Here is an 18,324-nt window from a genome sequence, read left to right as displayed (position 1 = left end):
ACTGGGGGCTAGTGATACTCTGTCACACCCTCTTTTACCTGGCCACGTCACCGCATTGGGGGCCAAGAAGGTGAATGCTGCCCTGCACTCAACATCTGTCTGGCAAGCATTCATCCCTTTCGCTGACTGAAGCACCAAATAGGTCCGATGTTCCATGGATTTCACTGGTTCATTTTAAAGTACCATCAGAAAGGGGGCTGCGAGTGGAGTAAGGTAGATTGGAAGTTGGCTCCCTTATGCATTCAACAACAGGTCCTGGACTTTTTAGATAACAGGACTCTAATATCTTATCATGAATGAAAAGCACCAGGTAATTAACATGCTGGTGAGACACAAATCAATACTTAAGGACCTACTCTAGTATATTAGAATTAAATTCTACTCTTGATAGAGTGACCTTCACAACCCACAGGATGCTCAAACTTTCATGCACTATGGGACTTCCCTTCCACATATCCTTAAATGAATTATGGAGGGCAGGACCAGAAATAAACTGGAAAGATACTGAATATAACCTCAGCATGTATTACCTTTAGAGATTAATTTCCATGGTGCCAGCAGGGGATGATTTGCATGCCCCTGGCTTTGCTACTCCGAACACGATCCCTCTCTCTGTAAATTCTGGCCTACGTGGACAGGGACATTGCCCGGTTGGGGAGTGGAATGGAAGGGGCATCCTCATTCCATTTGGAAGTGGGGTGCTCAACTCACCAAGGGTTCCCTCCACACACACATCTTGCTGGGAGGACAATCCAGCTCTGTGGTTTTAGTTACCCAGAAAGTCTTTTTCTAAATGATTTTAAAATACGGAGGTATCTTACATGGTCTTCTCTCACTGTGTGAGATGCTATCATGTGGTGTTACTGTACGTGCTTATAGGACAGTCACAACATAAATGTTACATTTTTAAAGGAATTTTTTTAAAACTGCAGCTATATCAGAGTACCCTGGTTTGCTACTGTACTTCATTGTTTAAAGGCTAGAGACACAATCACACTTTAGAAAGGTCTCTAATTTGTGTTTTGCTGGCCTATTTTATCATGCTCAGCACACTAACATACAAAAGACTGTGCACAATATATCTAACTCCCTCAAGAATGGCTGTGTTGTTCTCTTGGGATTTTGGGGACATGTCCAATACTTCCCTCGGGGCTTTGCTCACATTGTTTAAGACAAACACTAACTAAATATGTTGCCTCGTGACTCGATCCTGCAAAACCTTTACTTGCTCAAGTAGACCCACTGGGGACACTGGATCTCGTGTTCTTTATATAGAAGCTTGGTAGAATTTGACTTTTCTTAAAAATTTTTTTTGATGGATAATATTGATGCTTATTTTAAGCCATTTTTTCAGTTTTTGTCGATTTAAGTGTTCACAGCTGTGGAAATTATGGGAGGGTTAGACAAGAATTATTTAAGGACAGCAGCCGTTGAGATTCAAAAGTTAAAGCTTTAGAGTAGTTAAAACATAAATTGTCACCATCACATGTCAAAGTAAATTTCCTTGATCAAACTCTAATACGTTGTCAGGCTGCATTTTTCTTACTTTGCCTATCTGGACATTTCAATGATCACCAGTGGGCCTATTTTTTTGGGTCAGTTTGTGATGGTGAAATCGATGTTCACCAACATTTACAGACAAAAATCTAATTCTTCCATGTCTATTTACATACACACAAACATGCATAAACGGAGTTAACCTTGAAGAGAACTGAGTTTACATTTTGATTGTGTCTTCTAAGTTAATCGCTGGACCGCCAAGGTTTCCTTAAGCAGACATATTTCTAGGACTCTGCATTTCGGATGGGAAAGAATTTGCCCTACTGGGGCATAGGACACTGCCTTTCACATTTAAAAGGCCACAAATGGTACAGTTGGATATGTTTTAGACTCACATGTCATCCATTTATCAGCCACCAATTTATTACTGTGTCCCCAATTCTGTCTTCAGATACAGCGATAATGGCACGCATGTATCTGACAACAACATTTAGAAGTACATAAATTAAAAAGCTAAACCCATTGCAAACAAGGGTGACAAGTTCCGCCTCTGCCTCAGAGGAAAGACAGTATAATCCTGTTACTAAATCACAGCTGAGCAGGTTTCTGGTTACTGCCTGTTTCCCTGTGAACCCATTGTTTCCTTTTGGAAATGCACCATACACTCAAAGAAGGGTCATTTGTACAGCACAGTGGAAGCCTGCCATAATATTCCCTTAACACCTGGCAAATAGCGTAGAAGTTAGCACAGAGCTCAAGGAGTTCACTCCAATGGGAGTTCAAATTCGGCCGTTTCAAGGAAAGCCATGAAGTTAGTGTACATAGGCATTTCCAAGGTGAAAACACATTATTTATGCTCTAGATATCCAACATGCAGAACAGGCTCTTCTTCCTAACGATGAAATGTTCTTTCATTAGACTAGAATGCTAGTGCTGTGAATTTATCTAGAGAAAAAGCTTTTGTAGCTTCACCACAAACTCCCATCTGTCCCACATTGTTCATGTGAGCGTGCTCTTGTCCTGGTTGGGTTGCACTGCACAGGTTAAGGTGCGCATGCTCTGACATGCAGCATGTCCCTACCAAAACAAAGTTACACACAACTTAGTGTGTTTTAAATAAGACTTTTAAAAACACGTAAATATCTATGTATCTATGTTCCAAGCGTCTAGGCTTATACTAGCTGCTCATTCCTCAATCAATTGTTGAGTGTATATAAATAAAACCCAGGGAATTTTGTGGTTGCACCAAGGGTACAGGAACAGCTGTAAATGAGGTCCAAGCCATAGTTTTCTTAAAGACAATAAGAATCATTCTGATATGAGCAGACTATTTCTTTGCATGAACTGGGCTGCAATTATTTCATGAACCAATAAAGAGTGTTGACATAGCAAAGTCATTATAAGATACTTTGGCTAGAGTGCTTCATTTCTCTGCATCAACATCCTTTCTGCTTCCCAGTAAAGGACATCCAAACCACTCCCAAAATCATGCTTTTAATAATTTTTACTAATATGAGAGGACAAAAGTACCCCCCCATCTTATTAACTGGATGTTTCCTATACCTTTTTAAAAATCTTGTGTTATATAAAGAAAACATGCTCTCTCTATTTGTGTGTAGCCCTACATATCTGAAATATCTCACCAATTAAATATAGATAGAGTAGCTCTACAATTTTAATTTCCCACTGGATTTCAGTGTCCTCATTCCAATTTCTGATTAATGGACTGGCCATACAGGTCCCACCCTAAAGACTACAAGAGGCTGCTATTTTTAGTTTTCCTGCCCTAGAGCCGTCAATTATATTGCAAGCATTTGCCACCTCTCTCAATCACTTAAGATATTCTAATAGACCAGGGAAGTTTACTATCCAAAATAATTTTGTTAAAGAATGAGACCATATATTAAGAATCAAGCAAGTGGCAGCTAGCTAGAACCCTGAGTTAACACACAAGCCTTTCACCTCTGAAAAAACAAGGTCAAAATTCATAATAGGAAAATCGTCAGTACAGTTCATACAGATTGTTGTCAAAACGTGGTTAACTGTGGAAGTTTCAAGGGAACAGGATCTCTAGTGGAACTTGCAAGTTCTTCTTAGGTTTGGCCAAGCAAGAAATGTGGTGACCTGAACTTCGCTTGTAATTTTTCAATGCTTTTGGCCTGAGGCAAGAATTTCAGAGGAGCAAGAGTATGAGTGAGCATTGGTGGGAAATGCATGCTTAAAATAAAATACTAAATGGGGCTCTTCGAAGCCCCCGAAGTTTAGGATTTGGTTTGAGCTGGAAGTCAAGGCTTGGGTCAGTTTGCCTCTAAATGAACTCTGACTCCAATCACAAGTGGAACATCTGGTGTCACGTGACAAGACCCCTGTCAAACTTGTTACGATTGACAATATCTGCTCCAAGAAGCCCTGGGCTGGGATAGTCAAGAGTGCTGCAGACAGTGGCGTAGTAGTAATATGGAAAGTGTGGTGGCCTAAGGTCGACTGGAAGAACTGTTTGGAGGCCAGTGGCTGAGCCCTGGCCAGCGGGAGGGGAAGAGAGAAAGAGTGCCTTCCTTCCAAGGATAAACAGCCCTGTTTGTCTGCATAGCCCTTGGTGGTGGTCTGTGGAGAGCTGGTTAGTCCCCCAGAGCTGTGTTCTCCTTGCTGTTCCTGGCTGTTAAACTCCATTAAAAGAAGTTAAAAATCCATTCAGATACTTTCCTGCTGTCACTTTTTGCATGTAAGCGGTTCCTGTGGACACCCAAAGGATGCTGTGTGATTGTGAAGGGGAGGGGAGGTGGTTGTGCGATCCTGAATGGGAAGGGGAACAGTCACCGGGCAATCTTTCTCTCACGATACTATCCGCCTGCAGAAAAAGACAGCGCACCCCTGCTCTAGTGCACAGCAGAGCTTCCTGAAGAAATGTCAGCTGCCAAGGGCCATTTCACTAGCATGAAGCTGGTGTAAATCTGTTTAGCTCCGCTGACTTCAGTTCACACCCTTGGGGGATCTGCCTTGAAATCCCAACCTGTGACAAAGCAGCGCAGTCCCCATGTATGCCCAGTACACAGTAGATCTTTACAAGCCACCAACACATTTCTGTGGGTTCGCTGTCTCAGCGCTTTAGGCAATGAGGGAGGGCGATTTGCAAAGGCACAATGGGTATTTAGGCACACAACTGCCAATGACTTTTCTTTGTGCCTTTGAAAATCTCCAGCTGTCTCTGGATTAAACAGGAATATTCTTGTAGACGACTATTGATGTCCAAAATCACAAACTCTGCATTTCAGAGCATATCGTAACAGTTGGCATATATGTAAACCTTACAGCAACTAGTTTTCTGAAGCTAAAGGTAACAAAACACTTAGTTCCTTATATATCTGCCTCTGGGGCTCCCTCTGTAATTTTGTCTGGTCTTTGTTCATCTTCTAAAAGGAAACACCTTGGGACAAGGACTATGTCTTGTACAGAGCCAAACACTGTTGGCACCTACCACACATTCAAATAATACAATCAGACAATCTCATAATAGCTACAAGTTCATCCATGCTTTAAAAATCGTTAGAGACAAGATCCAGGAAAATGTTTGACAGCACAGGATGGCAAATGAAGCCAGTTTTAAAATTTTGTTGCCTCCCAAAGGGGGAAAAATGAGTGCAAACCAATGGAGTGCATTTATAGGAAGAAGAGAAGAGAGCTTAAATATTTAAGCTGATCATATATTCACCAATGTTACTTTGGAGGAAACATTAAGATTGCTTTTTAAACTGTAATGTTATGCCCTTCTTGAGAGCATGCAGTTCCTATTTAGGCAAAAGAAATGTACTTTCCATAGCATCATATCTCCTACAGGCTGCTGTCTCCATTTTGCAATCCAGCTTCCAATTAGATTCAATACTCACAGATAGAACTTTTCTTTTCCTAACCATACTGGGTAATGGTTCTCTTACCAGTGATTGTTTCACACTAATGTTAGAATGTGGGCTGTAGAGGCTCAGTGTATCCTACGGTGTTAAACATTAATACAGCATTGAGGCGGACATACTTGACGTGTTGTAATTTTACCCTACAGCTTAATATTTGGGTTGGAAAGTGAAGAGGATACTATTTGCCAGAGGAGAAGGAAAGTACAGTATCTAGTCTGTTGCTATAGCTGTGTCTAGGCTGGGGGTGGTGGTGGTTATGGGGGTTGCTGGACTAGCTATGTTGGTCAGGCATGTGGTTTTTTTCACACCCCTGACTGACATGGCTATGCAGATATAAATGTAGACCAAGCCTGAGGCTATGCCTTCACTAGAAATGCTGCAGCTGCAGTGTCGACACTTACTACAGCGAGAGGTTCTCTGGTCACTATAGTTAATCCTTCTCACCGAGAGGTGGTAGCCAGGTCGACAGAAGAATTCTTCCATCCACCTAGCACTGTCTACACCAGGGTCAGGTTGGCTTAACTAGGTGGATTTTTCACACCCCTGGAGCAATGTAGCTGGGTTGACCCAACTTTTTAGTGTAGACCTGCCTTTAATATGTACAAAAGTGAACTTATTCCTAAAATGATTCCTAAAGTGGTTTTGCTACTCAGAGCAGCACAATGAATATGGTACCATGTAGACATCTGAGTTCAAGACAGAGGTGGGTCTCACGCTCTCAAGGGTGGCTGGAAGCCCTCTAAAAAAGATGGGCCTCTGATGTAATTCTACCAATTTCATGGAGTAACTCCAGATTTACACCAGTATTGGAATCAAATTAGGTCAATTTTGCTATGATTTGCTTGTGACTTAAAAAAAAAAAGATGAAGAAAGATAAGAATTCACAGAAATAAAAAGCCAATCAGGTGAAATTTACAAATGCAAAAACCTGCTAGAGGTGGGTTTCCTTTGTTCTTAGTTATAACGTTAACAATTGGAAACCTAAGAGAAAAAAAACGTCCTGATGAAAAATAATCAGATCCCCCTTTTTAGCATTTGTGAGGCCGGATGAAAAACATGGATAGCCTGACAACCCATGTAACGCTATATCTAATCTGATGTACTCTGAATGGATGATGATAAAAATAAAGGACAATTTGATAGGATGTTATGTTTATAGACCCATTAAACTACTGTACTTTCTACATATTATTAATTTCTATATAAAATACTGTGGATATGAAAGATTCAAAGTAGGAAACAGCCGCACTTTTTCATTCCTTTGTAACCCACTAAAATGATTACCAGACACAAGAATATACCTATTGGAAGGCCTGCATCCTATTATACAAACTCTGACTCTGCAGTAAACCCTTTGTGGCATAAACTACCATGAAATGAATACAAACAAATGCAGAGACCCTTTTATAATCATTGATTGGCTCAAGAATGTACAGAAATGCACATACATGTATCTGCTCATTAGAAATCTGTTTTAACCAGAAATGGCTTAATGTGCCACACAACCTCTTTCAGTTGGACACAAACCTAATAACAAACTCAGATTTCATACAACAGAATCTTACATTCAACACAGTGCTGTTTTTCATACTTACCTACAGATGCTGGCATTTCTCCCCACTGTAAAACAGTTTCCTTTGTGAAGTGCCCATATATATCAAGGTAGACTCCTTCATCTTCATAGGTGAGTAGAAGTTCTGTTCCATTGGTATTAGGGAGGATAATAATGGCATGTGGGTGAATAGTCCCTTGGATCTGAAATTGTATTTTATTAAGATTTATATCAGAAAATGGACTACAATTTTAGTGACTATATGAATCTAAATAGCTTGGCAGAGCAAAAAAAAACACCTACTCATCGCTCACAGAAAGTAAATATCTGGTTTATGATGGGCTATATATTTTGCTAGCTGAAAAGGGATATTATATTTCCCCCTTTAGATATTATTATACTAGGTTTGTATAGAAGTCACTGTTCAATTTTTCACTTTATATTTACAAGTATTACTTGGTATAAAGAAGCCAAGGAGCATCTGAGATACAATGAGATTTATTGGCTTGTTCATGAAATGCTGGTATATAAAGCGACAGAAGGAGCGTGAGCCATACTTTAATTCAAAGATGATTTTAGAAGAGGATGGAAGACAACTTACTCAACTTCCCTATTCTAGGAACCCAACGCTTCCATTTTTTGTGATACAGACCGAGCATAACTCATGAGCTAAAACAATGATTCATTAGCACTTTTGATGACAATATTTATGGTAGTTTGAAAGAATCACCTGAGCTTTCTAAATGTGAACATCTCTGCAAGGTCTTTTCCTGCTTTGCATACAGTGTCCTTAAACAAAGAAAGTGCTACTTTAAATACTATTGGGTTTACATTTTACACTCATGCCACAGGAACGATGCATTGCACGCAATAAAATAGTCCAACAGCAGAACGGGACCCAGATTCTCTCTCACACCAGCCAACACACTTCGCAAGTGAGAAAGGATTTATAAGAAGCATATAGCTATGGAGGTGGGTTTTTATGGAAAGTACTTTCAGACAAAAAACAAAACAATAACTAAGCATTTCTAAAACACTAACAGGATCTTTTCACTTTACGTAAACAATGAAATATCCTTGCAATCAGCATTTCCACAGGAAGAGACAGACAAGCGGAGAGTCATTTTTCACAAGCCAATAACACACATATCTTTTCTTTTTCAGCCCAAAACATTTATGTACATGGTAATGGCACAATAAACAGAAAAGAAGGCCAGAAGCTGTACTTGCCGAACTGAATACACTCAGGCCAACCACTTGAGTCCGTGCTTCCGCAACTACGATCCGTAACACTAAAACAGGTATCCAGAGTCGCAGAGCAATTTTAATGCGTTGCCTTGGTATTCTCATGAGCAATTGAAGCAGACGAAAGAGAGAGAGAGAGAGAGAGGGAACAGGGGAAAAAGGGTACAGAAAGCAAGCGTGTCTCAACTCAGCCTGTTAGATTAAAGTAAGTCTGGGCTGCCGACACTGAAAACCAGCTTGTGATAATTATCGTCTATGAGACAGTCCCTAAAATAACGATACAGCCCACTGTAGCAGCACATTTACTTCTGATCCAAGACTCCTAAGGGAAAAAGTATTTTTAGCACACGCTGACTTACGGTGGAAGAGTGCACACAAAGGGAGTCACAGCTCTTCTACAGGTGCCCCATATTCAGGGCGTTCACTTGGGAAATATCTTTTCTGATGTACATCATTATATCTGGAGCGTGTTGCAAAACTAAATCATTTAAAAGGGTTCACCTTGTCCCTTGCCTTTTATCTATTGTGCTAATTATCTCTTTGACGAGAAATCACTTGCCATGCTTAGCAACCAAATTACACATGCAGTGGGCAGGCAATCCTGGTTAGACTTATAAACTAGTATGAACTTTGAACGGTGCCATAATCAAAGAAGCGACTAGCTTTCAGATGAAAGAAACCACTTTAAGCTACATATAAAAATAACATGGGTCTTTAGCAAGTGGATCAACAGAAATAATTGTTTTCAACAACTAGATATCTACATAAGTTATGTTTTAATGCAAATGAGTTTACAAAATTAACATCACTGTAACTACTAGAATTACTGCACTGGCATAGTTTGGTGGGCACTGCTTGTTTGGGTGCCTAGGAGTTGGGCTGGTCTTCAGCTGGGTTTCCAGAGGTAAGATGCCATAGGAGTGGGTTTCTCTGTGTTGGAAGATGCAGGGTGAGGGGTGGAGTACATGTAAAAAGTTCAGAGCACAGACGATAAAGTTTAGATCTGGAATCAGATATCCCCAAAGTTCAGGGGATTTGCTTAGGCTCATTTTGTAGTTAGACCCCAATCCTGCACAGAAATCCATACTAGTGGACCACTGTCTCTGCACAGAGACCTACTGTGAACACAGGGGTGCCTCTAAAGTGTTTGAACACGAACATTTTGTTGGCTAGCCTAAATTATACATGTTCTTAGAAGATAACCAAGATCCAAACCACTGATCTAGTCACCTTTAACCTATAGCCATGAGGAATAAATAAGGAAACAACTCAATTATTTCAGCTTTAGGAAGTAATATCTTACATGAGTTGGCAAGTACAGGTCATACACAGACCCAGAGTCCACATCGATAGCGTGAAATCCCACTTGCGAGCCATAGATCACTTTTAATCTTTGTCCATTTTCAACTGTCAGGTCAACTGACAGTGGTTTGTGATGAAGTGAAATGAATGACTGGAAAGAGAAAAGTCAGATAAAATTATAAACACATTATGAATATAGTAACTGCTACTTGATTCGTCGGTTTCTGGGTTTGTTATTTTCACATTTACAAATATGAACCTTTTTCAATATTTACTAGAACTCAAAAACCGAATGGCTATTATATGTCACATTTACTTCAGCGTCCCTATTCCTGTAGTACGAAGGAATCTTATTATCTTCCTTTTTCAACTCAAAGGTGCAAGTTACTGAGAAGTGTAAAAGAATAACAGAGGAAGGTGTGAGGATAAACATACCAAACCCTCAAAAGACATTGGAGCTGTAAATATATACATAGGCAGCACTTGATATCTTGACTCTAGTTTATTGTAAATTAGTACATTCAATGATATATGAGTTAGATATTGAAGACAAAGGAATTACTACTTCTAACATATCTTGTAAAGAGGCAGTTTACTAAAAATACATCCCTACACCAGAAACAGGGTCAAATTCTCTTCTCAATTACAACTGTAATCCCAGTGATTCTATATCTAAGGGCAGAATTTGGCCTTACAGCTAGTATCTGTTTACCTAACTCAGGTGATTAGGACCACTTAAGTCTATGAACTGCTGGATAAATCAAACAAAATTTGGTCCCTTACCTGAGCCATGCCCTTTTCTAGTACTTCAGCATTCTTATTTCATTTCTCTGTTAATCAAAGATCTGAGTTTGCGATTTCCTGTCTCAGAGTAAACTTCTACTCCAGTCAACTTTCTACTGTTTATTTTGGATGAAACCCAAAAGTTTGTTCACTCTCTGTCACAATTATCTTGATTTCAAGGAAAGGTTTAGGTGTTTCTTTCCCCATACTTGAAATTAAATTTTGTTGACAGTACCTTTCTGATTTTGTAACCTAGAAGCTGAATTATACAGCTGAGCACGATGGCCATCAGTCACATTTCTGTGCTAAATTTGATTAATTTCGGCAGACATCTCCAGAAGTGCTCAGTGCTGGCTATATTCTGCTCCCACTAAAGTCAATGGAAGCTTTCTTATTGACCTCAAGGGCTGGGTTTTAAGGATTAAAGAATCCTAAGGGAGTGAAGTATCCAACTCCTAATGACTTGCATAAGGTTCCTAACTCCTTTAGGTGCCCTAACCCACATAGATTTTTATAAGGTATTAGACCAACGCTGAGCATTTTTGAAAAGCCAACTCTTTGGAATTTTTCCCCCTTACTTTTGGGGCAGTTCATTTGCTTGTGTATCCAAACACATATTTTAGACAAGATGTTGCAAACAATTAGTAAAAGCACGTCTGCAATGTTTAAGAGACAATTTGACATGTGACATTTGCATGGTGAGCAAAATGATCTAAATTAAAAAAAAAGTTTACTCATTTACTCCTAAATTAAAAATAAATGTTACACAAAGCAACAAAATCTGGAGCAGTTGGTGGGGGATAAAACAGTGGGTGCTAATGATACCTTTAAACTGAGATGAGGTCTATCTTACCTTAAAAGCCATAAATTTGTGATAGGGCTTTGGAGCCCAAGCATACACCTCCACGGAGCTTTTCAACGCAATAACAAGAAATTTGATTCTCTCATATTTCACTACAATACAAAAGGAACAATTATTTCCGTTTCAGATGGCCCATACAAATCAAAAATACTTCGAGTTCAGATTTTGATGCCAATATCAAACGCAGCCAATAATTAAAATAATTTAAACGCAGCCAATAATTTCAATGGGACTATTTTGGGTTTCAATGAAGTCACAGAAATGTTGGTCATTCTTGTCAGTTGCCAGCTTGTGCAGATCAAGGAGTGACTGGTTCACTTTCTTTTCCAAGGGGCTGTTCACTGAGTAATGGTATTAGAAGTTGGTCCTTGATATTTAATAACTTGTAAATAATCTCTCCTCTCCTTTAAACCTTCAGTTCAATGACTTTCAGTAACACAGCCAATGCTTATTGTTATTATTAATATTTATTATTTATTTATCACCCAAATGTATGCTAGCTACCTTACATACAATCAAGACAGGTCAGTGCCCTAAAAACACTCGATCTAAGGCCCTGTTCCTGAAAGCACTTTTGTGTGTGATTAAGTTACTCACATGCATAAATTTATACAAGATTGGGGCTTGTGTGGTCACTATACAGACCCGAGAGAGGAAGGAACCAACGCAAAATTATTTTATTGAAGTCTAAACTTGGGCCTATACCATTATCTACTGCTCAAATTCTTTACAAAGGTGGTATTTTAAAGATTTTAAACTGAGGCACAGAAAGATCTGTGCAGTATTTGCAAGCAGTTCATTAATAGTATTTGGTGATGGGACGTCAAAGCTTTTAGACTCAACGTATATAGGTCAGAGGATAATTTTCTGTTCCTGGGTTGGACAAGAAACTCTACAGTCAGATTTCTGGCATGAATGCTTGACAATTATAATATTGATACCTTGTAACAAGGGCCTGATCCAATGCCCATTATTGGAGTCATTCCATTACCTTCAATAGGCACTGAGCTGGGCCATTGAAGAGCACCTTTGTTGTACAGCTCTCAAAGCAGTATAAAAAAATTAATGAATTAGTCTGCACACCACCCCATCAACTAAGCAAGTCTATTATTCCCATTCTCAGAGAGGCTAAGGGCTCTATTGTGGCTTTATGGCAATGGCCATAAGACACCATCCCCACTTCCATACTCTTTTGGTTCTGTTTCTTATTTATCTGGTTTTGTGTGGGTATTGCAGGAGTGCATGGAGTCCCAGGCCCATCATGCAAGGTGCCGTACAAACGAATACCAAAAAGCCTGCCATAATGGTCTCGATCATCCACTATTGCTTCTATCCAGCGAGATGGCCTCAAATCGCTGCTAGAGGCTGGGGAAATCATCAGACAAACAGCTGAGCAAACTTTTCCATAGACAATTGCTTTTTCAAAGGATTTGCTGTCAAACAACAGACCCCCGTTGGTATTACTTAGCGATGCTATCAAGCACATGTTGTGATATCTTCTAGGCTACAAAAGGAGGGCCAGCGGTTTGCTGAGCTCCTTCGTGGAGCGCTAAAGGCTTTATTCTCTTCTCAGCGTGCACGTTGGCAATTAAATCCCCACGCATACGGGCGGCAGTGGCTTCCCCATGTGTCAAGCTGAATGAGCATTTCAGAGAGGAGCAGTTTCTTTGAGCTGGTTAAACTCACGTTGGGTTTATGAACAGTAAACGCAGAGCTGGGCACTGAAAAGTAAGGTTTTTTTGGTCTGTTTTATTTTAATTCTGCCAGACATGAGCATTTCCCTCAGAAATAGAACACGCCACAAGGGTATTGCTTTCCTACACATTTCTGCCTTGTTTTACATTCAGTGTCTGTGTGGCAAATTACAGTCAGGTTCTCTAAAAGAGATGCAGGTGTTACACAAGTTAGGTAAGAATCATTTCTGGGGGAGTAAGGGGGTGCTCAGCACATGCCGCTCAAATGGGACCATTTCACACTGGCACAACACATAATGGCAGCTCGGTGAAGGGGTGAAGCTGGACGAGGATGGAAAACTGATGAGAAAGGCCAACCTGGGCAGAGAAAATAAAAAACAGCCTTTTCTTGCTCTATACAGGAAAATGCCCGTAAGGACAAAGGTTAGAATACACAAGGATTTGCAAACAGTGAAATAGTAGCCGGTGCTTGCTCAAAGCAGCAAAGCAACAGAGACAATCCCTGTTTATCTGACTATGGAGAGAGAGGAATATATTGCATTTTGCTGAAGGTCAAAGTTGAGAAGCCAGTTTAAAGGGGATGCTGTCTGCAAAGTCCAAGGGCATCCACACAACTCCTGTAGACATGACCACATTTTGGTAAACTGGAAATGTCAAGGTGCAGGGAGGCTTTTTGTCTGAGGTTTGCAGGGGGTTCTCTAGAAGTTAGAGTTTTTCTGGCTCCCCGAGAGTATTTGTATGACCATTTTGTCAAATTACTTAAGTTATTTTCTATCTCATGCCCATCCTCCCAGAAGCTGCAAACAAGTGTACATTTACATTTATGAATACTTTTCTTTACAAAAGCTAAAAATGAGCCATTAGAGTTGAAAATAAATCCAGTTGCACTATAATTACAAAGAAAATAACTATAGGTTCATGCAGATCTATTTAGCTTTCTGTCTCTGATTTCATTCTAAACTACGCCAATTTTTAAAGCACTGTGTTGTACAAGCAAAGCAATAAAACAGAATATAAGGCAAAGACCTCCCCATCCCAACCACCCATCCACCCACACATTAGTTTGCTATATTGCTTGGGAAAACACAACTGTAATATAGCATCTTTTAATACAGTCAAATCTATTTTATGTTCTGCTACAGCATGCATCACTGAAATATCTTAAGTGCTAAAGTAATAATGACTGTCACACATACTGGTGTTCATCTTCAAAGGTGCTCAATGCAGAAGCCGAATAAGAGCCAGATGATATTTCAGCTATGGTCACAAATGCATTTTACTGCATACTTAAGGAGAACATTGATATGTATATTTAGGGCTTATACAATTTAGGGACGAATTGTGGGACACCCATCCAGATCAATTACCTGCAGGCATCCCATTGATACCGTTACCGTGCAGGTACTCCGGGCCAGAAGAAGAGACTGGTATGACGGAGGTGAGAGATGTCACTACCAATGAGGATGCCAGCCAACCCCAGAATGCTGAAAGCACCGGCTGAGCAGAAGAAGCGTCCTGCCTTTCAGTTCAGCCAGAGCAAAGAGAAGTACACCCTGCTGGCAGTGGCTGCAAAGGGAGGAGCAGCGTGCAGTTAAAGGGAGAGGGGCGTCCGTGATGTACTGCACGCGGGCGTGAAGAAATGACCGAGTCCAGGTATAATTTTTCAATAAGGGTGAAGGAAAATGTGGCCAATACGTGTGATCAGATAGGAAAGGAGGACTGCGTAGGGCTGCCTAGGAACGAGACTCACCGACTTTGTAGTGCACGCAGCCTTCCAGGTCTCCCACGGACACCCAGCCTTGCCGCTTCTCCACCTCTGGATCATTGCGCAGAATCTTGTTTCTCAGCCAGGATAAATAATACACCCTCAGCTTATTCTTTTTGCCTGACATACATAGATCAGAAAAAAAAAAAAAAGGCATCACATTTTACTTCCGAGCAGTACAAATCTCTTGAATTCAGCCTCAGTGATTGTTATGACCCAGAGTGCAAAGAGACTTGTGTCGTTTCAGCGAAGCCACGTGAGACATGAGGCCAGCAGTGCAGAAGAGGAGACACCATGTGGTGCCGATGTCTGCCACGGCACTGAGACACCGATTGTATTGTGGCTCTTGCACACCTGTATTTATTTTTTTCTGTTTTCCCAGTCTTCAGACTTCACACAAAGGTTTTCCCTTACACCCACAGAATGGCTGCCCCCAGACCCAGGCCTGATGGGAGAGTTGAACGTCTGACATCAGTCTGAAGGGAGGATTACAGATATTATTTGGAAAAGCCATTCTGGATGGGGGAGCTTCGTCAGTTCCAATTAATTGTCAGCCTTCATTGTAGGCGCCTATTTTCTTTTGATTCCCATTGGAGGGTGTGATGCGGTGCCCACCCTACACAAGCCCTGGAGAGGTTAAAGGGCTCAGCAGGCCAATTAACTGCCCAGGCTGCACCTGAAGAAGAAGACAGGCAGCAGGCCACTCATTGGAAATGATCTCAGCTGGGCAGGAACAGAAGGGGGCTGTATAAAGCCTAGAAGCTGACAGCAGCAAGGGGCTGGAAGGAAGTAGTCTACAATCACTACCTGGGAGGAGAGAGGTTGGACTGGCAAACCCAGAAAGAGGGGGAAGCCAGATAAGGAGGACGAAGCCCAGGGAAACATCAGCAAGGAGTAGGACTGTATAGACCTTGGCTGCTTGTCACAGGATCCCTGGCCTGGAACCCAGTGTAGAGGGTGGGCCTGGGTTCCCCTGCCAGCCACTGGGAAGTGGCGCAGTGAGTTGGCGACACCAGTCAGCCAGCTGGTCTGGAAGGACTTTCATTTCCCTGGAAGGGGAGGAACTTAGTGACCTGGCTGGAGGGCCAAGCCACAAACAGGAAGCTGCAGCTCCGGGAATAAGAGAGGCCTCAGAGTAAAAGAGATGATGGGTAGCGACACTGACAGAGGAGGGCAGCGCCTGGCAAGAGCTAATCCCCAGAGCCACCAGGAGGAGGCACCACCAGCAGTCCTATGACCGGAGAGGGGGTGGGGCATTATTTCGTAATTCCTTATCTCAAGAAGTCTTTTTAATTTTGTTTTTAGACCTATATAAGGCAAAATAGCGATCTAGATTCAAGAGACAGGCTCAAAAGGGATGCTGCATTACGTGGAAAGTCAGAACGAGCAAATCTGGGAAGCACAGGCTTCAGCTATGCCAAATGCACTGTGTCCAACCTGTGTATAAATAGAAGCCATTCCAACCTTCCCATCAAGGGCCTGATCCTGTGAGGTGCTGAGCATCCTCAGCTGCCTTGGCAGCCAATGGGAGCTGAGGCCCTCAGCACCTGCAGAGTAGGGTCCCACATGATTCATTTGCCCTCTTGCCAGCCATACATTGATGTGATTTAACAATGTTTGGATGGAAATCTGCTTAGAGCGATGCTCACATGTTATACGAGCAATTAACCAAACACAGACTTCCTTAGCAGCAATGGAATGATGTTTTAAGCATTCAACACATTTTTATATCCCACAAACCATTTTACACATTAAGCATGTAATGGCATATCCCAAGTCACAGACGAATCTGGAAGGAGGATGCAAATATTGGAGATCCAAAGAGTGCTTTCCTATTAGCAAAAATAATTGTCCTGCTTTGTCCTACAAGAGGAAAGTCTATAACCGAATTCATAACCTAATTCTTCTTTATAATTTATAAAGTAGGTCAGATACTTTTAGACACTGAACAAACCTGATATGGTGATTAGCACATTGAGTCCTTCCAGAACATCCATTTGCTGGAATCGTCTCCTTGTGATCAGTGAGTAAACCCTTCCTTGTCCACTTCGGTCCAGCAGCCATAACCCGTTCTCCGTCCCCACCAGTAAATTTACTCCTGTTAGTACATAAAAACCACTGTCAATTATCTACTTAGTCATAGCATATTTCAGCATTAATCGCTTATCTATAACTGACTCTGCTTTGGGCTTCCTTCTCTTAACTGCCTCTGATATCTTCTCTGGCACTATGCAGATGACCTCGTGAAAAGTGAATTACAAAATTCTCACCACTTCACAATGCAATAAAACCCCAATCCAGCTAAGTACTTAAGTGCACATGTAGTGTTAAACATGAGTAGTCCCCCTTAAGTCAACGTGGATTTAAACTGCTTTGTGAACTCAAACTGGTTTGTGATCCCAAAAGCAGACTATGAATATTGCAAAACCTCCAACTCCACTAATGCTCCTGTGTTATGCAGGAGGTCAGACTAGACAATATAATGGTGCCTTCTGACCTTAAAAATATATGAACCAACTCCAACCTCAAATTCAATGAGGGGTAACAGTCCCAAGCACAGGGCACACTAGAAAAGGAACAAATGATGCTAGGAAGTGGATTGTTCAGGAGTGAAATTTTCCGTGTTTCATAAAGACGCTTTCGAATGCCAAATTAATGGAGTGAATCCATCTGAAATCTAATTATTCCCAGCGAAGTGAAGGCTCCAATGGGCTGCTGACATGAACTGACACCCACTGGATGGGGATTCAGTTTGGCTGGAGTGATTGGTAAGGTTCCTAATCAGTATGTTGTAGTGGAAATAAAACAGCATAAGGTATTACACTGCACAAAACCATCGTTTCTACTGGCAATGCTCCGATGAGGACCTGGCGTTGTTCAACCTCAGTGTACATGTAATTACAGACTTTGCTACGCTGTTCTGTTCTTAATTTAAAATCTTGGCCTCCTTTAAACATGCATTAAACAAAACTGAAGCTGTAAATGGGAAATCCGCATTTCCTTTGGATAGCGTTTCCCCTATTTCATTCATTTATTTTGTTTTTCATGTGAGACTCAAGCTGACTGGAGATAAATATTTTGTCAGCTCCACAGAGCTCATCTTCTTTCTTCTCCTAAAACAGATGGATGATTAAAATCATTTCAGAGCGAAGGCACTAGGAAATGCGGGCCCTGTTCACAACTGGGCTAAAGTGGAGTAGCTCCCCTGGAGTCAATAAATCTATGCCGATTTATACCCACTGGGTTCTCTCTGTACGTGGCTGATCCTGCAAGGTGCTGAGTACCTCTTGAGAAATCTGTAGGAGTTGAGGGAGTCCAGCCTCTGAGAGAATTGATGTCTTGATCTGTTTTAGCTTCTAGAGAAGATTCCCATAGAAAGACTCTATGGCAGAGGTTCTCAAACTGTGGTCCGTGGACCAAGCTCCATTCAGGTGGTCCGTGGATAGTTCCCTCTAAGGTGCGTATCTGGGCGGCCACACACAAGAGAATGACGGGCCACCCACCTAATTAGTGGAGTCATGCAGGCGTGGCTCCACTAATTAGATGCCTGGACCCTGGAGAAGACGCACATGTAAGGTGAGGTGGTGGCCTTGGGGAGGGAATAAAGGGTAGGTGGGAGGGGGCAGTGGGGTGAGAGGAGGGTGTGGGGGGAATTTAGAATGTGCAGGGCTGCAGCGGCCAGAGAAAGAGGCCTCTGGCTGCTGCAGTGGGGG

The 18,324-nt window shown here is 41.5% G+C and overlaps 1 protein-coding gene across 1 annotated transcript in view; it reads right to left on the bottom strand.

Annotated features, from left to right (window-relative positions):
• NRK (Nik related kinase) overlaps positions 1-18,324 on the bottom strand; it is a 123,420-nt gene that overhangs the window by 6,455 nt on the left and 98,641 nt on the right. The window contains exons 25-29 of the mRNA XM_077826233.1: positions 16,566-16,709; positions 14,597-14,731; positions 11,144-11,244; positions 9,509-9,658; positions 7,004-7,163 (exon numbers count right to left, since the gene is read on the bottom strand). Coding sequence (XP_077682359.1) covers positions 7,004-7,163; positions 9,509-9,658; positions 11,144-11,244; positions 14,597-14,731; positions 16,566-16,709 — 690 coding nt within the window. The remainder of the gene's footprint in view (positions 1-7,003; positions 7,164-9,508; positions 9,659-11,143; positions 11,245-14,596; positions 14,732-16,565; positions 16,710-18,324) is intronic.

This window comes from Eretmochelys imbricata, chromosome 9 (genome assembly GCF_965152235.1).
Source record: "Eretmochelys imbricata isolate rEreImb1 chromosome 9, rEreImb1.hap1, whole genome shotgun sequence".
NCBI lineage: Eukaryota > Metazoa > Chordata > Testudines > Cheloniidae > Eretmochelys > Eretmochelys imbricata.
The sequence above is the reverse complement of the archived record's forward strand: the minus strand, read 5'-3'. Positions and strand labels throughout refer to the sequence as shown.